The sequence below is a fragment of the Folsomia candida genome, unplaced genomic scaffold (genome assembly GCF_002217175.1).
Source record: "Folsomia candida strain VU population unplaced genomic scaffold, ASM221717v1 Fcan01_Sc001, whole genome shotgun sequence".
In the NCBI taxonomy this organism is placed as follows: domain Eukaryota; kingdom Metazoa; phylum Arthropoda; class Collembola; order Entomobryomorpha; family Isotomidae; genus Folsomia; species Folsomia candida.
The window spans coordinates 28,076,710-28,095,432 of record NW_019091193.1 but is presented as its reverse complement, the minus strand read 5'-3'; the positions used below and the strand labels follow the sequence as shown (position 1 = coordinate 28,095,432).

The 18,723-nt window shown below is 41.4% G+C and overlaps 3 protein-coding genes across 6 annotated transcripts; 1 reads left to right on the top strand and 2 right to left on the bottom strand.

The window, feature by feature from the left end:
* Positions 1–1,967: 1,967 nt before the first annotated feature.
* On the bottom strand, positions 1,968–10,775 carry LOC110859143 (AT-rich interactive domain-containing protein 1B). 3 transcript variants are annotated; one of them, XM_022108017.2, is made up of 10 exons: positions 9,987–10,775; positions 8,276–8,689; positions 7,711–7,870; positions 7,558–7,627; positions 7,169–7,461; positions 7,042–7,083; positions 6,818–6,899; positions 5,712–6,743; positions 3,603–5,624; positions 1,968–3,214 (listed from the first exon to the last, which is right to left on the bottom strand). In XM_022108017.2, the coding sequence occupies exons 1-9, from the start codon at positions 10,064–10,066 to the stop codon at positions 4,819–4,821; spliced, it is 2,979 nt and encodes a 992-aa protein (XP_021963709.1). In that variant the 5' UTR covers positions 10,067–10,775; the 3' UTR covers positions 1,968–3,214; positions 3,603–4,818. The 3 variants fall into 3 exon arrangements, with proteins under 3 accessions (XP_021963709.1, XP_035712692.1, XP_035712694.1); XM_035856799.1 differs by having other exon boundaries at positions 4,473–5,624; XM_035856801.1 differs by having other exon boundaries at positions 4,491–5,624.
* A 1,134-nt stretch (positions 10,776–11,909) lies between these two features.
* Positions 11,910–15,276, top strand: LOC110863019. 2 transcript variants are annotated; one of them, XM_022112230.2, is made up of 4 exons: positions 11,910–13,412; positions 13,485–13,679; positions 13,801–13,980; positions 14,055–15,276. In XM_022112230.2, exons 2-4 carry the CDS (start codon positions 13,613–13,615, stop codon positions 14,438–14,440), a joined length of 633 nt encoding a protein of 210 aa, XP_021967922.1. In that variant the 5' UTR covers positions 11,910–13,412; positions 13,485–13,612; the 3' UTR covers positions 14,441–15,276. The 2 variants fall into 2 exon arrangements, with proteins under 2 accessions (XP_021967922.1, XP_035712718.1); XM_035856825.1 differs by having other exon boundaries at positions 11,910–13,679.
* LOC110863018 (beta-1,4-galactosyltransferase 4) lies at positions 15,172–18,580 on the bottom strand. Its single transcript, XM_022112229.2, has 4 exons — positions 17,828–18,580; positions 17,424–17,754; positions 17,153–17,354; positions 15,172–17,085 (listed from the first exon to the last, which is right to left on the bottom strand). The coding sequence occupies exons 1-4, from the start codon at positions 18,321–18,323 to the stop codon at positions 16,942–16,944; spliced, it is 1,173 nt and encodes a 390-aa protein (XP_021967921.1). The 5' UTR covers positions 18,324–18,580; the 3' UTR covers positions 15,172–16,941.
* Between the last annotated feature and the right edge of the window lie 143 nt (positions 18,581–18,723).

The window sequence follows — 18,723 nt, the reverse complement described above, 5'->3', positions numbered from 1 at the left end:
GGCCGCATTTGACTTGATGACATGTTATCAAGGTGAAAGTTATGTACGTGATGATGACGATGGTTCGAAATATGCAGTGCAGTATTAAGTAACTAGGCGAGCGTGTTACTGACTATTTGTGTGTGTACTTGGTCATCTCAATTATCCTCTCCTTTCTATTTTCCTTTGTTTGCAACTTTCACATTTTTCATATTCGTGATCATGACGGAGAACGAAAGGCACTCATTTTCGCGTGAGAAATGAATCAATTTATTCTTCCGGAAATTGTCTCGGCCTTGAATGGCACCCACCCAAGTGCAGGCACAAAAAGAAGACGGAAACATGACCAGACTCCATTCCGCCAAGGAGTAAAAATGAGGAGGGACCAGAGCTGGGATAATCCTGATTAAGGATTATGGATTTTAATCCCGGATTATGGATTATTAATCCATAATCCGTAATCCGGCAATGTGAGTTTTTTGTAGATTAATCCCAATCCATAATCCCGATTTTTCTGGAATTAGAATTAATCCGGGAATAATCCCACTTGATTTCATTAATCCATAATCGTGATTACGGATTACTAATCCTGATTAATCCCAATCATGATTACTAATCATGATTATTAATCCAGATTAATCCAAATCATGATTACTAATCATGATTAATCCAAATCATGATTACTAATCATGATTATTAATCCAGATTAATCCAAATCATGATTACTAATCATGATTACGTATTCATGATTAATTCTCAATCAGGATTACTCAGTTCAATTCCCATAGTTCCATTCATCCCACAGTGTAGCTTGAAGCCTCAAGTTCTCACAATGTTGTTCTGTCAGCTACCATTTGAAGAATCAACATGTTCTCGCTGCATTGTGCTACATACATATATCAATTGAAACTGGCGTCATTTTTATGTGAAACCACGTAGTTGAAATTCTTTGCGCTAGATATGGTGTAAAAATCATTAATCACCAGATTAATCCGGATTATTAATCCATAATCCCGAAATTTTCAGAATTTATGGATTAATCCAGATTAATCCTGACATGAATTAATCTCACGGAAATAATTTAATCACAATCCACATTGTTTTGTGGTTAATCCAATCCATAATCCTTAATCCACCCTCAAAAACCAATAATCACCCAGCTCTGGGAGGGATCTTGAGGAGGGTTGCGGCTTGAAATCAGAAATCGACAACAGAGGAGAGAAAGAGAGTTGAGACCAATAATTTATGATTGAGACCCAATTCAACCCATTGTTCAGATTTGATTCATATTTTTTTAGTGGAAATGGAAAATACTTAGTTCCGCCCAACAACCAAGCATCCATCGAATCCGGCAAGAATTAATTCTTCTTCAATAAAAGCACTCGCTTAAGTGAGACTTTTTACTATACATTATCAAGTCAAGGCATATATAAGATTGGTGATAAGCCATGCGCGTTGTCGATACATACATGTAAAGTTTGTCATGTGAAGCAAATACATGTACCTGACCTTGCATGAACAGGATGGATGTGTGCATGCTGCATATTTTTATATGAAATTTCTCTCAATTCGTACGGAAATTATGCATGCACAAGAACTGCATATGAACCTACATTCCGAATCATGCGAAGTAGATTTCCATATTCGATCAACCTAATATTCCCATGATAAAAATCCTATCACAATAAGGATGCAGAATTTAATTATCAATTAAAATTATCAGACTTACATAACCCGAGTAAAATTTTGAACGGCTTTCTTGCAGAAATTTTGCTCAATTTTTTCCAGAAACACTTTAAGCAGAGCGATTTGTGCAGAAAAGTACACATAAAATTATGCACATACCGTTCTGCAGAATAAAATCCATAGAAATTTTCTGCATCATTATGCAAACAAAATTACGAATACAATATGCATCGAGCTTTTGTCCACGACAGTAATTTCTACTCGGAAATTATTAATGATTCGAATCAATTAAAAGACCAGAATTATTTTGAATATGAAGAATATTTATTTACTCAGTGGCTCAAGTTTCTTGTCGGATATATCAATCATTCCCGAGACATTATCATGTATGTATTTTAGCAGTATAATATTATTACTATTATCATTATTATGAATCCTCGGATAGAAATGAATAATTTTTTACAATTATTTCTCCCTCTTCGTCATCTCCTATGAGCTCACAACCCGACCTCTTTCTAATTTTGCGTAATTTTCCGCCCTTGATAGGTTGCGACGACAATAAATATTGCACTCATCTCAAAATCCGACATTATTATCGTAACAATAATATTCTTATATTTTTTACAACTACTTAACCCTAAGAATTGTATGTAATAACAACAAGTACAAGTGGATAAGATAATAATACGTAATAGTATTTAATTGCATAATATTTTATAATAAGTAGCAAGTAATGTATTTCTCATACTTTTTTATATATAATAATAATAATAATTAATAATAATATAGTTACTGAGAGACCAGACAACTTCTGGTGTTGTTTGTCGGTACGTGTGGATTGGATAATTATTATGTATTGGATTATGTCGTGGACTGACTACATTGCTTTAAATTCAACTTGTACGGCGTTGGCTGACTGAATTAGGACGACGTAAATAGGTGTGAATTGTGTAGTTGTAAATGATTTTCTCTACCTCTTTATCATCTATCCTCTAGTTATTTAGACACCGGCCATTGGTTTGGTAAGTAAAATGCTTATTAAATAAGTAAGTAAATGAAAAATGCGGGACCAAAATAAACCCATCCGCAATTGAAACAATAATTTGCGGAGACAGATTATTTTCACTCAATAAAATATTTGAAGGAGAGAGCACGAAAAAGAAAGAGTAATGCTTAAGGATTAATTTTTTTCTCTCAAAAGAATAATTAAATCGGTTTGTTGACAGAGAGTACGGAAAAAAACTTGCGTATTTACACGCGATCATGTTTAATTACATAGCGATAAAATTCACACTGGGTGGGTATTAAAAGTCGGTCAAATAGGTGTGGTGTGGTTGGTTGGGGGCATAATATTTTTTTAGCTTGCAACTCTAACACCTTACGTAATTAACTAACTAGCTAACTTTAGGTCAGTAGTGCGTATATGTATGTAGTACGTAGAGAAAAAGTGAAAATGAGAAATGTCACGAATGTGGTCAGACATGCAGAGTATCTGTTAATATATGTATACGTTCATAGTTAAAAGTACGCAGAGTGGTTGGTGGTGAGACTTTAATAGAATTTGAGACGAAATTAATGTAGAATTCGGTGACTCATTACCAAAATCGTCCAAATCAACATATTTATAAATCATTTCTCTACTCTGGGAATTTATTTTAAAGCTCTGGACGAAAAATTTGTAGGACAATTATTGGCAATTTTTTTAAACAGATACACTCCAGATATTTTGACAGTTTTTGAAGGAGATTTCAAGTTTAAGAAGCCTCCAGAAAAAGTAGAACTCATCGAAACGGGCTTAAAAAACTCAACGCCATTCTATTAATCAACTTACGGACTACAAATTTGTCGTCCAGAATTTTAAAATAAATTACCAGAACGGAGAAATTATAAGAATGTGTTGATTTCAACGATTTAGGTGACGAGTCATCGCGTCCTACATTAATTAATGGAGGAGGAGGATAAGAGAGAAGATCATTCTTCTCTGGATGGATGGGGGCACTTTTTTCTACTTTGTTAAATATAGATATGAGGTATTTCAGTGTCTTTTGCATCATTATTTTTCCCATTCTCCTGGCCTTCAAAATATGACGGGATTAATAAGTAAATATTTTGTTGGTATGCAAGAAATGACATGCCATTCATTATCTTTTTCATAAAAAAGTGGAGATTATTGACGAGTTTGAAATTGAGATTCAATCACCTTTGGAAAATTGTATCACACAGTCGGTGATGGTGGGTTATTTGTGCATGATTATTATTACTTTTTTGGTGAAAGTTTTTGCATTCATTTCTTATTTCCACATATTATTAAGAAAATAAGTCGGGACGGGAACAACGGGACAGAAATGATAACGATGTGAGCCTCTTGTTATTATTCTTCTGTTTGGTGTGCAGGAGATGGAATTCAGAGTCGATCCACCAGATTTAAAGCATTTTCTTGGATATAAGTACCAATCAACATCAACTCTGAACTAAGGATTAATCGACTCCTACTTGTCTACTTATTAGCGTCGTCGTGTTAAAATACTGAACTAGACGAAAGGATACCTACACCTACATATTTACCTACTTGCATACCTAATAATAAGTAAGTTTGACTTTGCATTGTGATTCTTCTTCTCATTGTCAGTCTGCAGGATGGGTTTTGGTTTGTATGACTTTCTCTAATTTTTTCTATCACTATAAAATGTCTTTGAATACAAATTGTGTGAACTGATGAGTGAGTGCCACTTTTTCCACGAGGAGAAGATTGCATAATAATAATGTAGATAATATGTCATCATGTCAATGTCAACAGTCTTTTCTACCTATTTTTGGGTACCTACCCCAGTTCCTCATTCTGTATTTCTTTGTATATTGCTGTGAGAAAAAGTAGTGGTCACCTACACACGCACACTCACGCACACAACACATCTCTCTGTCTCGTCTCTACTACTCCGGAATGACCACAGGAAGATAAAACGGAAGGCAAGGTTTTTAGTTTTCAGTAAAAAGTAAAACTTGGCAAACAACACACAACTATTACAGGACTCCAGCATGGAATGATTTGTCACTTCTTCGTAAAATCTTGAGTAATAATGAACAATAATCGTTGCACAATTCGGCCACGTCATTTGGCACCTGATTAGTAGTCACACATTATTCCACACTCCATCAAAACCCGCCGAATCCGAGGGGTCCCAAGTCCTCTTGCCGTAGATGGAAGGGCCGTTGAGGGTAGCGTTGTCCCATTCCGGGTGATGGGGCGGATGACATGGCGTGCCCTTGCATGTACGGATTTTGGGAGGAGTAGGCGGACGAGGAGTAGCTCGCTGGGGACCCGTATGCTGAGGGTGGCAAGTGGAGGGAGGAGCTCGTGGGGGGACCGTGACCATACCCTCCTCCCCCCTGGTACTGGCTGTGGTGGTAGCCCGTGTAGCCGAACAGCGATGGTGAGGGTGGGTAGGCAGAGCTGAGCGTGTTGTTGAGAGGAAAGCTCGAGCCGAGCTCGGACGCGTAGTAGGGTGATGTTGCATAGTGAGATGCAGCAGAGTAACTCGACGATGGGGGAGGAACATGATGACCGTATGGAAGAAACCCTGTGGAGGAAGATTCGCTCACAAAGTGACCCATGGAGCTGGGGAGGGAGGAATTGGAGAGAGAGGACATTGAGGCTTGTGCGGAGTGCGAGATGAGGAGGGACGGGTCAGACACGATGTTGTGCCCAGCGTTGGCCTCAGCCTCGGCAATGCTGGGGATCTGATCCACTAACGACTCTAGACCGGAGAGGGACTTGGTGGTTATGTCGAGACATTTCTGCTCGTAAGATTTTTGTTCGTAGGAGGAAGATTGTTGTTGTTGGAGTTGCTGTTGGCGCTGAGATGGGATGGGAGGTTGCTGCTGCTGCTGCTGTTGTGCTTGGGATTGTTGTTGTTGGTAGGAAGGTGTTTGCATAGCGAGCTGCTGCTGCTGTTCGTCTTCTGAAAAATTTAATAGTATAAGTATAAAAATTAAAGATTAAGATTTATAAAATTACAAGCATAATTTATCCATTGGTTGGTAACTACCTCTTGAAGACGCGGCAGGGATATAGCTTTGAGATCTATTGCTGACATGGTGAAACCTATTGTCGTACGAGGGTTGATACTGGGGGATTGAATAGGATTGTTGCTCATGAGGCTGGTGTGCATCCATGACGCCACTGTTGGACTGGTACAGGTTACCACAATTGTTGGTCGGCTCACTGCCACCACCGTGCATAGAATTGATAACTTGCTGTTTATTGTTGAGGTGATTATTCAGGTCTATCGAGGGGTTATTTCTGGACATGGAAAGACTCTCGAAAACAGTCTCAGTCTGATTATTATTACTATTGTTGTTTGTCGTGGCCGTGGGGGATGGAGGGCACGACCCACAGGAGATGGCCGCACTGATTTCGGAAGACAAGTCGGACTGAGTGGTGAAGGAGTGGTGGGAAGGGGAGAGGCCGCTACTCCCTGCGTTCGACAGGGACCCATTCTCATCCCGACGACACCGATCTTCGGAACTGTTACTACCCGCCGTCCCCGTCGAGTAGCCACTACTGATGGAGGATGCCTTCTGCTGGCTTGACAGGATACTGGCCGCTGAGGGGATGCCGCCACGTTCGTAACCTCCATCAACACCAACACCACCACCAATACCACCACCACCAACACTAGTTACTCCTCCTCCTTTCACCGACGCCTTGTTATTGACAGGTGTTGGGTGACCTCCGTCTTCCGGTTTCACCTTCTTTGGTCTTCCTCTCCTCTTCCGGAGCGGTTCTTCTCCTCCTACTCCACCACCCGCTCCTTTCGCATCGTTATCTTTAACGTTGATCCCACTCTGCTTGAGTACCTTGGCCGCTTTTGAAGAGTCACCACCACCATTCTTCTCCATTCCCTTCCTTGGCCGGCCTCTCTTCTTTTTGGCTGGGTTCACCGGAAAACTGCTGTCCCCACCGTTCGTGATTGACTCACACTTGTTCTTCCCTCCAATCCCGCCGCCTTCACTCCCGTTGGGCGAGTTGGTTTTGCTGGATGACTTGGGCTCATGGAAAACAACTTCACTCTCGTCAACTGCAGAGGCACAGAAGCATAAAATTTGTCAATTTGTTAAGTCTACAAATGAAATTGATCAGTAGAGTACTCACTTTCCGAGATCAACCCGTTCAAGTAGTCGCGAAATTTCTTTAGTGCCATGTAAAATGGAACCTTGTCCGCGGCCCTGGGTAGCTAAAAACGTATAAAAATATTTAGTCGTCGTAATCATTTATGATGAGCAGTAATTAATAATAATCGAAATGCTAAACTATTACACGCTCGACTAACTAACTAACTAACTAACTGCTGTTGAATGAAATAAAAACTCTATTACCTGAGCACAGCGGGCGCTCGAGGAAGGCATCACCCATATGTACTGCAAATTAGCAAATGAATGCAAATGTACTCGATTATAAAACAACTGTGGTTGATTTTAGTTGTAATAAATTTATGATTATTACCGTATTCGTTCCATCCACAAATTCCGATTGGCGTCCGAATGGAAAGTCCTTCTTGCCAGAAAACACTTCATAGATAAGTTTTCCATTGAATACTGCAATCTTGGGTCGGAATTTTTGTAACTTTTCTAGCAGAATTTGAGATCCTTGCTTTATTTCGCGCCGCGTCAAGTCCGCACTGCCTTTGGTGGGGCGGGCGACCATGTTTGTGAAACCGATGCCGTAATTTATTAGACTAAAATCGTCATCGGCGGAGAAAGGTTCTGGTACTAGACCCGCGAGGTACATGCACTTCCCTGCAAAATAATAATAAAGAAAAACCGTAAACAAATATGAGGACAAGGAGGAGATGAAATTTGTCCCCGGGACACTAATAAACGTGTATCACGTACAGAAATGGTTCCCAGGTCCGGCGTAATGATGACCTTTGTAGGCTGCGAACATGCCAGGATTTATACCGACCTGTTAATCATTAAAAAAAGCTCGCGTTAGTAAAAGTAAAATCCATTCATCCCTCCAGACTTGAATCTCGTCCTTTTCCTTACAATGATTATGTCCAAATTAGAAGCTAAGTGATCTGGCAGCGTACGTTGGGACACTTCTTCCTCCGTCAGTCCGTTAAAACGGTCTTGACGCTTCCTCTCTTTTGCGTCCAGCTTGTCATCCACACTCTTAGTCATGGGCGTCTCGCTGAATTCGGCATTCCTAACAGGATAAAGAACCATAATGAGTACTTGGTTTCTGACCAACTGTGATAACTGCTAAACTTAACGTTCCCATTCTTGTTAAGATGGCGAAATCGTTACGGTATAATGAGATCGAGAGAATGCAAGTATGTATGCATAAAATTATGAGCAGAGTTGCGAATTAGTTGCCTCTCATCCCGCCCCTATTCCTTCAAGGTAAAACCAGGTAGGGATTACAAGTAGGGATGCTATAGGAGCATATACTACTCGGTAACTCGGTGCATGGGCTGCTTGTGTATATGCATGGCCATCCATTACTCATACAACACGTATGCATAATGAGGTTCACACACAGCGAATATAATGCCACCCATGCGAAATTATCGTGCTTCGAGTGGATAATGTCACATAACGTCTCTCTCACCTCGGGTCGGACTTTTTCCTCCTTCCCCTCTTCTTTGGCTGTGGATTGACCGGATTTCCACCCCCACCACGGTCACCCCCACCATTGATACTATTATTATTGCACATATAATCCATACTCGGCATCTCATCCACAAAACTGTACGGGTCACCGCCATACGGATCACCCCCCATTTTCATCGACCTCGCGTGTGGATGTTGAGGGAGGTGTTGTTGTTGTTGTTGCTGCTGTTGCTGTTGGGGATGCGGTTGTTGGGGATGTCGCATTCCAGGGTCAAAACTATGATGATTATTCGTCGTATTATTCCCAAAACGGTCCTGATGTGGTCCACCTCCTCCTCCTCCTCCACCGCACATTACGTCCAAACACGTCTCGTACCCGTCATCCGCTGGAGCTTCAGGCTTTCCCATGCAACTGCAATTCATAGCATATTCACATCGTTAATACACATTTGCATTGTTTTTGAACCTGAAATTATTATTCTCTCATCCTTCTCATCATCATCATCATCATCATCATCTCCTCCTCCTCCTCCTCTTCAACTTTGCCGTTTTTTGCTCGCTGGTGCTCTCTGCTCTCCGTCCCTATCCCACATTCCTTCGGTTCACTACCTTGCTGTCTCGGCACACCGTATGTGGCCCGAGGCTGAATGGGATGAAGCAAAGGAAGACGAAGAATAATGAATAGTAGTGCTTCTTCGTGGTTACAGAGGGAAGAAGTATAAGAAAATCTTGTAAAGAATGAGACGACTAGGACGACGACGACGAAGGGAGAGAGGATTGCAGGTGAGGTGTATCCTTCTTTTTTATTATTTGGGGTAGGCGAAGCGCTGCTGCTACATGTACCCTCATCGCTTCGTCGTCGTCCGCATGCATGCATGCATGAATAAGCCAACCTCTTCTTCTTCTTCTCGCTCACTGCCTCAGGTGGAGAGGTAAAGTAAAATTCGGTAATTTATTTACATGTGTATTGTGTGTATGGATGTGAGTGAGTGAATGTATTATTATATTATGTATGTGCATGTGGAGATATATATAGGATGCAGCAAGAGGAGAGTAGACCAGCATCTTCTTCTTCTTCTTGACACCAAGTCAAGCATGATGCTGCAGACCGCAGGTCTCGCAATATAGTCCTCTCCCTTCTAACAAGCTTCTTACGGGGGGATGTATGTATAATGTGTGTGTGTTATTATTATTCCTTTATTCCCACCACCAACTAACAACAACCATTCCATTGCGAGAGAGTTGAATGGATGTTGGATGGATAGATGGACGACGACGAAAAGTCCTAATAATAGTGGATGGACACACTCAGGCAGAGGGCTAAAAGCTAAAACTAACTAACTAACTAACTACACATGCACGACATAATTATTAACAGGCAGGCAAAGCTAAGAGGAAAGCAAACCAACGCAACGCAACGTGACCATTGACCATTCATTTCAGCCAAAAAAACAGCATCACTCACTACCAACCAATATCCAATTATTGTATTGAACTTTGTTACACACGGATGGATGGTGGAATGGAAAACATGCATGTCCAGAATTGGGGAGGAATGACGAAGATAACAAAAAAAAGTATAAGCGGAGGGGTAGAATATTTTCCAACCAATCTGATGTGATGATGATCTTTGTAGTATTTAGCAACTTTTTTTTGTACCACCAATTTGCACAAAAATGACACCTATCCATAAAGTTTATAAAACTTACTATTTCGAATTGTCCATGACTGCTGCTCCGTCCATTCCCAGCAACTTTGCCGTTTCTCTAAACAGTGTCGCAACTTGCATGACAAGCTGCAATCCACTGGTCCAAGAATTCTGCACTATTCTTGTGCAGTCTCACTAATGATGATTCTGATAAGCATCACTCATCATCACAATCACAACAAGACAAACATAACTCGACACAACTATTCAAAATGTAAAACTGTAGGCGATTTCGATCTATACATACACTATTATCTGGCACAGGTAATCTTTTTCACCACTCTCCTCACGTGCACTATTAGCGTGATGACCATTGTTACAACTTTTTTTTCAACTGGGGGGCACAAATTCTAGTTCAATTTCAATTCTTCGCCGTCGTCGTCGTCGTCACACCCACCGTTTTTTCACGCCAAATTCACCAGTGGAACTCTTGATGGTGGTGTGTTCGGAATGAAATGGATTTTTGGGTTGGTTTTGCCTCTGTTTTGTCCTCTCTTGTACTTTGTGCCAGTCTGAGGAGCGGATCTGTTCTGTTTGGCAGCTCTCTTCTCTCTCTCTCTCCTCGGCCTGCTGGCTGGCTGGTGAGAGAGGAATAAGTAAAATGTAAAGAAGTGAGTGAGTGAGCTAGCTCGACTTGCACAACTATTGAGCAGCCTGAGAGAGAGAGGCAGGGGATAGAGTCAGACTGATCAAACTGTTGCGACTGCCGGAGACTTGGATTGAGACGCGAGTTTCTATGTTATGTACATTTATTTTCCTATTATTATTATTCTTTTTTTTTCTATTAAGTGGGTTAAGAACAACAAGACTGGACCATTGTTGTTCGCGGCGGCCGCGGCAGAGGCGAGAGGAGGAGGACGAGGACCAGCAGCGGATTAGTTATGTGCATGAATTACGGGCGACTTTTCGGTGAGGATGTGTGTGTATTTTGCTTCTGCTGCTGCTGCCTCGTTGTTGTGAAGATTATGATGATGATGATGATGAGAAACTGTTTAGGAGTTTAGGGGAGAGAAGATGAGTGATGAGGGCCGAAATGGACCGAGTGTACTTCCGGCTGTGAGTTTATCTCTGTGTAGCTGCTGCTTGCTGCTGCTGTACTTCCACCATACCACGAGACCAATAGTACCAAAGCAATAGTAGTGCTATATAGTTACATACAGTACACACACTTCTTTTCTAGTCTTGGTCTTCCTCTCTTCTCGTCGTAGTAGTAGTATTAGGATGAGAATGAGAAGACGAGGAGGCAGAGAGAGACTTGAGTGATGTGCTTTACCCAGTTAGTTTATCTCTCTCTTGGCTGGCGTATAGCGACGACGAGCTGCACAATTCAGAGAGAGAATGTACTGTTAAACGTGATATGTTCAACAATGGCATGTCGTGAGAAAGTTCCTCGACGTATACGACGACGAGATAGAGCTGACGACGACCAACCACCACCACCAACCACGATGATGAGAAGGATGCAGTTTCTCTCATGCGAGCTCACTGGCAACAATGACCAGACCACTAGTCGACCTCCTCGATCCTTGAAAACGTCGCCACTACCGACAAGACCATTCCATACCATCACACGATCATATCACTGCTTTCTCCTGCACTTCTCTCTCTCCATGAGTAGTAGTACTACCACGATGACGACGACCACCACCACCACCACGACGACCAAGACCAAGTCTAAATACCAGTCTCGGTTTAGTCGTGCACTCCTCCAACCAACTTTCTAATGCGTCTCTTTGATTGCTCTCACAGCCTCGACTACTTTTATTGATCGATGGAGGAAGAATAATTGGTTAGAGTTGTGGAAGACTGCTATGCCGAGGCCTCATGCATGCACACTGCTCTCCCAGCAGCATAATACTCTCACATACGAACGACGACGTATGTCCGTAGATACAGACGTATGGGAGGAGGAGAAGTATATGTACATATATATTTATCTACATGCATACATACGTCGGAAGAATTGGCTCGACTTACTACTTCATCCCGTGCCTTGGTCGTCGTCTATACAGCGGGAAGAGGGGTATATCCGGGCGCTATAAGCATATGAGCGCATCTGCTCGGCGGCGAGAGGACGCTATGCACATTCGTAGATTGGAGTATCGGGTATTCTTTCACTCACTCTCTCTGCTTTCCCTGCTGCTGCTGCTGCTGCCCGCATTCACGACCATGCACACATCCACACACGTTCAGAGACGTACGTATGTACATGCAGGAGTGGGCTATGTGTACATGCACCAATACCCACCAACAAGGGACGGGCAGGCTGAGCTATTAGCAACCCGCAATAAGAATAGCTTGGTTCTGTAACTCCGGGCTCTCTCCCGTCTCCTTCCGCTCATCATCATCTCTCCGGCAAGGTCTGCTTGCACGACCATTTCGATGGATCGTGGTACTACATAGTAGTCGATGTGGTACTAGTCGTGGCGTGGCGTGGTGGTGGGTTCGCTCAATACCAAGAGGTCCCCCACCAACCAGCCTCGCAACAAAACCCTTTCATACCACGTATCTCTCTCTCTCTCCATGGGTTTCAAACGGATGACGACCGTCGTCTCTTTTCCAACATGCATCACCGCTAGCTGAGGCAGTTCAGTTTCTGCTGCAAGCCGTCGTGTACACGGAATGTGGATGGATGCATGCACCGACCAACAAACCACATGCATGCAGACCTTCTTCTTCTTCTTCTTGGTCTTCCTTTGTGGCCAAATAACTATAGCACGACCGGATGAGAGAGAGAGAGAGAGAGAGGTTGTTGGTGGGTTGGTTTGGTTGGTTGGTTGGTTGGGGAGTTGAAGATCATTGCGAAAGGGAGTATGTATGACGATGGGTGTTTTTGGTGTGTTGAAGGCATGATAAGAAAGCCCGACCGAGGACTAAATCCCATGGAGAGTGAGTGAGTGAGAGAGAGAGTTGGCTCAATGTTTCGATCCATTCTTCTCTCTGCTCCTGCTACTACCCGGCTTCCCCGATTCCCGAGAGTTAGAGTCAGCATAAGTATGGATGAAGTGAATGCTGGATGGATGTGCTGGACTGCTACGTTATGCCGGACGAAGGCTGAAAATCGATACCACTCCTCACTCCCACCAGGACGAAAAGTCGTCCTAGGATTCTCCGCAGTTGGACGGTTTCGATGTGGCGATGCTGCTCCCCTCGCCCCACCAAACATCCATTCCGCACAACTCTCACTCTCTCTCTCCGAGGATCGGATTTGGCCAAAATCTCAATTTTCTCTCCTCCTCCGCCTCTCCCGACCAGCTACTTGGCATCTCAGCACGATACCCGTACTACCATCCACCACCACCACCATCACGATATACTCGGCTGCTGGGAACAAACTTTCTCTCTCTCAACAAGTACCAAACTTTCCTCCGTTACGAGATGGCCATGCCCTTGAATTTTTTTTTCATCCTGGCCCGATAACAACAACGTATGTGTAGTTTAGTTAGTATTCATAAGTCATTAAAATGATGCTGCTACTGGTCCTCTTTTCAATAACCAGTTGAGAGACAGCTGCGAAAAGTACGACTTTCACTTTCTCCGCACCCTTCCCAACCACAAATCGAGAGAGAGAGGAGCTCCGTACGTACGTGAACTAATAAATTGAGCTCATTAGCAAAGGAGTCAAGGATGGACAGTGGTGTTCTGCAAGTCTCGGCCGTTCTGTTTCTCATATTTCTCGTCATCGTGCCAAATGGTGAGTGGTGTGACGTTTACGTGTGTATTGTATGTATTTTTTTGGTTCACTTATTGTATACACGTTACGACTTGTTATGTTATTAATCCGTAAAAAATAATAACAAATTATGTAAATACAGGTTGCACCCCAGGCACGATAAGCTGTTTCGTTTGCTCATCTCGAAATGGGAGCTATCAAGCGTGCGAGGACCCCTTTAATGCGGGCGTATCGACGTACGTGGACCGTTGCAAGGTGCCTAGACGAGGACACATTGGCGAATTTCCGGCACATTTTTGTATAAAAATCATTGGAGTATCATGTACGTACTGGATGCTTGTATCTCGATAGGCTACTCGATAAGCTAATTACATTATCTATTTGATGCGCATGCAGACAGCACCAACGAAAAAATTGTGATACGGAGATGCACCTCAGAGACGATGGATAAGCAATGTGGCCAGTTTCGCTTTGAGGACGACCTCCTCCGCGGATGCATCCTCACCTGCGACATGGACGGGTGCAACTCGTCCAATTTGCGGCAGAATTCGCAACCCCTCCTCTTTTTCACCTGTTTTGTGGCCATGTATCTCTTCCTTTCTTTCGGAGCGAGTTCAATACCTGCCAGCACGTCCTACCCTCAAATTAGGTCGTCATTATCACCGTCTCAGCTCTTAATTAGGCGTGAATCAGGCAGTGGTGCGATGTCACCCACGAATACAATGCAGCAATTATCAGGGGTTTATAGCAAGAAAATGCGATGCGACCACCACGGGTGCTGAGCTGTGTGTGCTAAAAAATCACAATTGATTTTCTATATCGTAGTAAATTAGTGCGAGTTAGGCAGTTGTTCAATTTCTAAATATTTCGCCGCACCCATTTTGTTATTGTATATGGCACAAGAACAACCAATTAACAACCCGATAAATACTTGTCCTAAACCCGATACAAGTAGATAAGGGTAGAGGTAGAAGAAATATCAAAGCATGGGGAATTTATTTGTAAACGAGGACTCGATTCAGCATATTTTTAATCAATTCTTCATTCTGGGGATTTATTTTAAAATTCTGGACGGCAAATTTGTAGGGCAGGCTTTGCCAATTGTTCAAAAATATTCACTCCAAATTTTAACGGTTTTTAAAGAAGGTCTCAAGTTTAACAGGCCTTGAGAAAAATTGAAACTCGTCGAAACTTGCTTAAAAAATCACCACAATTCTGTTAATTAACTTACGCACTAGAACTTTGTCATCCAGAATGTTAAGAACAATTCCAAGAGGCGAGAAATTATTTAAAATGTTCTGATTTTGACGATTTTGGCGATAAGTCATCGAGTCCTGGACATGACGATTCTTTACTAAAACTGGGGAATTGTATCATCGTATCGTAAAAACATTCACAAGAGTGATCAAAATCAGGTTCCAACAAATCCAATGAAATTATTCGCTCTGATAGACTTCCATTTCATCATGAGTTAAGATGTGAAGCAAAATTGAGACCATGATAAAAAATACAGTTCAACTTTTAATTCTAAACTATTTTATTTTTTCAAACCCAAACAGCGATTGTTTTAAAGTTACTTAAGATTGTCAATCAGTATTTAATAACGAAACAGGTATAACGGTCAGGTATTTAACGTTCTTCCAGATAATAATTAATTCGAATATGCAAAATATAAAATTCCATTAACATAAATACAACAAAACAATTACCAAATGAAAATTTTATCTCGAATTTCGTTGTAATTCAATAAAAAATTAATTAATTACTTATTTGATTCATTAATAAAATAATGAAGCGTTGCCAACTTATTCACAACCAAAAATGAGATTCATAAATTCACGTTATACATCAAGTTAGACAAAAATTTAAAGCGTTGTGTTCCATACACATTTAAGTAAAATTTGTCCGTTTGTCGTTCACTTCCTAAATTCTATTCGTACTCTATAATTATTTCGTAAGGTCAAAATCATATCATTTTTTCATTATGCGTGTCTAGTAAGTTTGTTTGTGCAAGTATTAAACTCAGGAATGATCACACTTGATAAGTAATTACATAACAACCCATCGTTATATTAAGTACACTTTGATATCATCATAATAACCTGAATATGTGCAAGATGGAAACCTTTAAACTCAAGGAACAATTAATTAACAATGGAGGTCTCCCAGCGTATGCTCTCCAATTTTGATCAAACTAGTGTCAATCGATCACAAATTTAATTAACATGAAATTTGCAAAAGTCAATGCGCAGGTTTGGCAGAGATAATTACATCCGAAGAGGAGAAAACGCACTCTAAAGTCGATAAATTTTACACTTTTCAAATTTACTGAGCGTCTTCTCCTCTTCGGATGTCAAACGTGACCATTGGAAGACCATGTCTTTAAAAATTTCATACTAATTAAATTTGTGATCGATGACACTAATCCTAAGTTGGTCAAAATCTGAGAGCACACGTTTGGAATTGTAAGTATAGTACCTGCCTAAATATTTTGTTCAAGGGTGAGAGTAATCCATAATACAATAAATATGTAGGTAATGAAGTACATAAGGCAATAACAGATATATAAATTCACTAAGTTAAAATCCAACCCAATTTTGGAAATGAATTCACAAATATTCAAATCCTTTAAGCAATCATCTCGTTCTAACCAATCAGCCTCTGTTTGTTGGTCACAAATACATACAACATCACAGAATCAATATCAAGTACAATTTTAGAGATCATATCACAAACAATTAACATACACATAATAACCGTTTTTGTATTCGATTCGTCCAGCACGAAATGGCAGTCACTAAATATAACGTACAGTAATGACAATTAATTAATAAGAGTAATAATAATATTTAGTATACACCAATTATCAATCAGCACTCGGAAAAGGCACCGCACCACTTTTTTCTTCACTAGAATCATGATATAATTATATGGCTACTAACGTTTCGTAATTAACCAAGTACTAAAATTCTGCATACACGTAGGAAGATCTATATGGAAGATCTATGTATTTCATCATTTGGAATGTTTCATTTCTTAATAATGGTCATTGTTTTTATAAGTATCAAAGAAAAACGTATTGTTTTCTGTTCTCAAGTAAATTAACAGTAACTTATGTCGCAGACTAATATAAGTAGATTAATTTGAGAAAGTGTTAAAAATTTGAGAAGACAACCCTACGTTTTTGCTAAGTTATATTTTTTTGCTACAAACAATTGTGCTATTATTTATCCCCAAATTGTCCGGAAGTAGACGCATTTTCTCCTCGTCGCAAGTCTCATGTTTAAAGCTTAACTTGAATCAGTGTATATAATGGACCTGATATGTGATTCAGAAGAGTAAACTTCAAGTTGTTCATGCCATCCTTGTCGTGTTGAATGTGTCCTTTTTTAAGTACATCTAGCCTTTCCAAGTTGGCAGCTTCTTTCTGAAAATTATTATGAACACACATGTAAATTTACCATTCGCAGTATATTTTTTTGCACAAAACTCACCTTGTGTGGAAGCATTCGGTAGGAACTTAGCGTTGGCGAGAGTCGAATCGGTTGAATTCCTTTGTTCGTGAGTCGTAGAAAGAAATCGTCATCCTCGCCACCCCAACCGTAAAAATTGTTGGAGAACCCATTCACAGAATCAAAAGTTTCACGCGTCATGGAAGTTGCTCCGCCAAATAGTTGGGGATAGAGGAGGGTATATCTACGTAGGAAGTCACAACAACTCGTGAAAACTGGACCCAAAATTTGTAATCAATTCTCTCCCAACTACCTGAACGTATTCGTCACAGCGCTCATGTGTCGCGGCAGCTTCGCACAGGAATACACGTTGGACAAGCTTTCTGGGAGGAGATCGACGTCGTGGAAGATAAAGCACTCAAGGCTGGGATCATCCCAGGCGGAAATGTTGTACCCAATGTTGAAGAGTTTGCCCCTGTTGAAAGGCAGCTCGTCCGTCTGTTCTATCACAAAAATCTTATAACTGATCAACTGGAGTTGGAGGAAGGGGTGCATGTAGAGCAAAAACTTTTTGAGCTGGATGCCCCTGTCTCGAAATGGAATTATGAGGGCGACGTGATGCACCGGATTGCAATCGGTAGGACCTACAGGTAAAAAATACATATGTAATAATGTAATTAATCATGCTCTATTATCCGTACGTATGTATAATCTTACGCCAAGATCCCCCGACTTGAATCTTCATCTCATCCGAGGCCGCCTTCTCGTCGAGTTCGATATCCTCCAAACTCCAAAAGTAGGGGATGTTTGGTTGGAAGTAGTTCCCCGTTTGGAAGCTAGATTGAAATGGAAGCAATGGACATGGTGGGAGAGAAGACGTCGAAGTGTTGTGACCCGTCCTGACCTTTGACCTTGTGGTGTGCAGGAGACGACCGTAGCCGGAGAGGGAGATGAAATCGTAGGAGGAGGTGGGGAAGATCTCGTTGAGCCAGAAGTAGGCGCAGTAGATGCGGAGGAGGAGGACGACGACGAAAAGTCGGAGGGGAGGAGGAGGCAAGGAATACATGGAACCACACCCACCACCCACGCTTATCTCTCCCTCACCACATGGAGACGAGGAGGTCACGTAACCCTCCGATCGATCCGCTGCTCCGGCTGAGTGAGGAAAAATGCTTGAACATCGCGCTGCGGTACAGAAATCGTCGGTGAACATGAGCAGGGACGACGACGGGATGTATTATTCAGATAAGGTGGAGCCAATTGTTGGAGCAATATCAGTTCGGATTTCGTGGAAGTTTTAGTGGAAAATGAGGAAACTTTTTAGTTTGTTAATAGTTCGAATGCTATATGTCATTCATCGTCAAGACATGAGTGAAAAAAGGGAAAATTGTCGCAAAGAAATGAAGACTAACTAATAATTCTAACCAATGACCAATTTTGAGCTTGATGGTGGGTTCAGTCTTATCCCGTCTGATATCTCAGTTTCTCACTCTAACATGCAATCTGTAATTAAGATGCTTTGTTGCATACTTACTAAATCTGCATTTTAGAGGTATTTACATATGTACATATGCACGCATATGAGTATGAATATTTATAAGTTGGGAAAATGA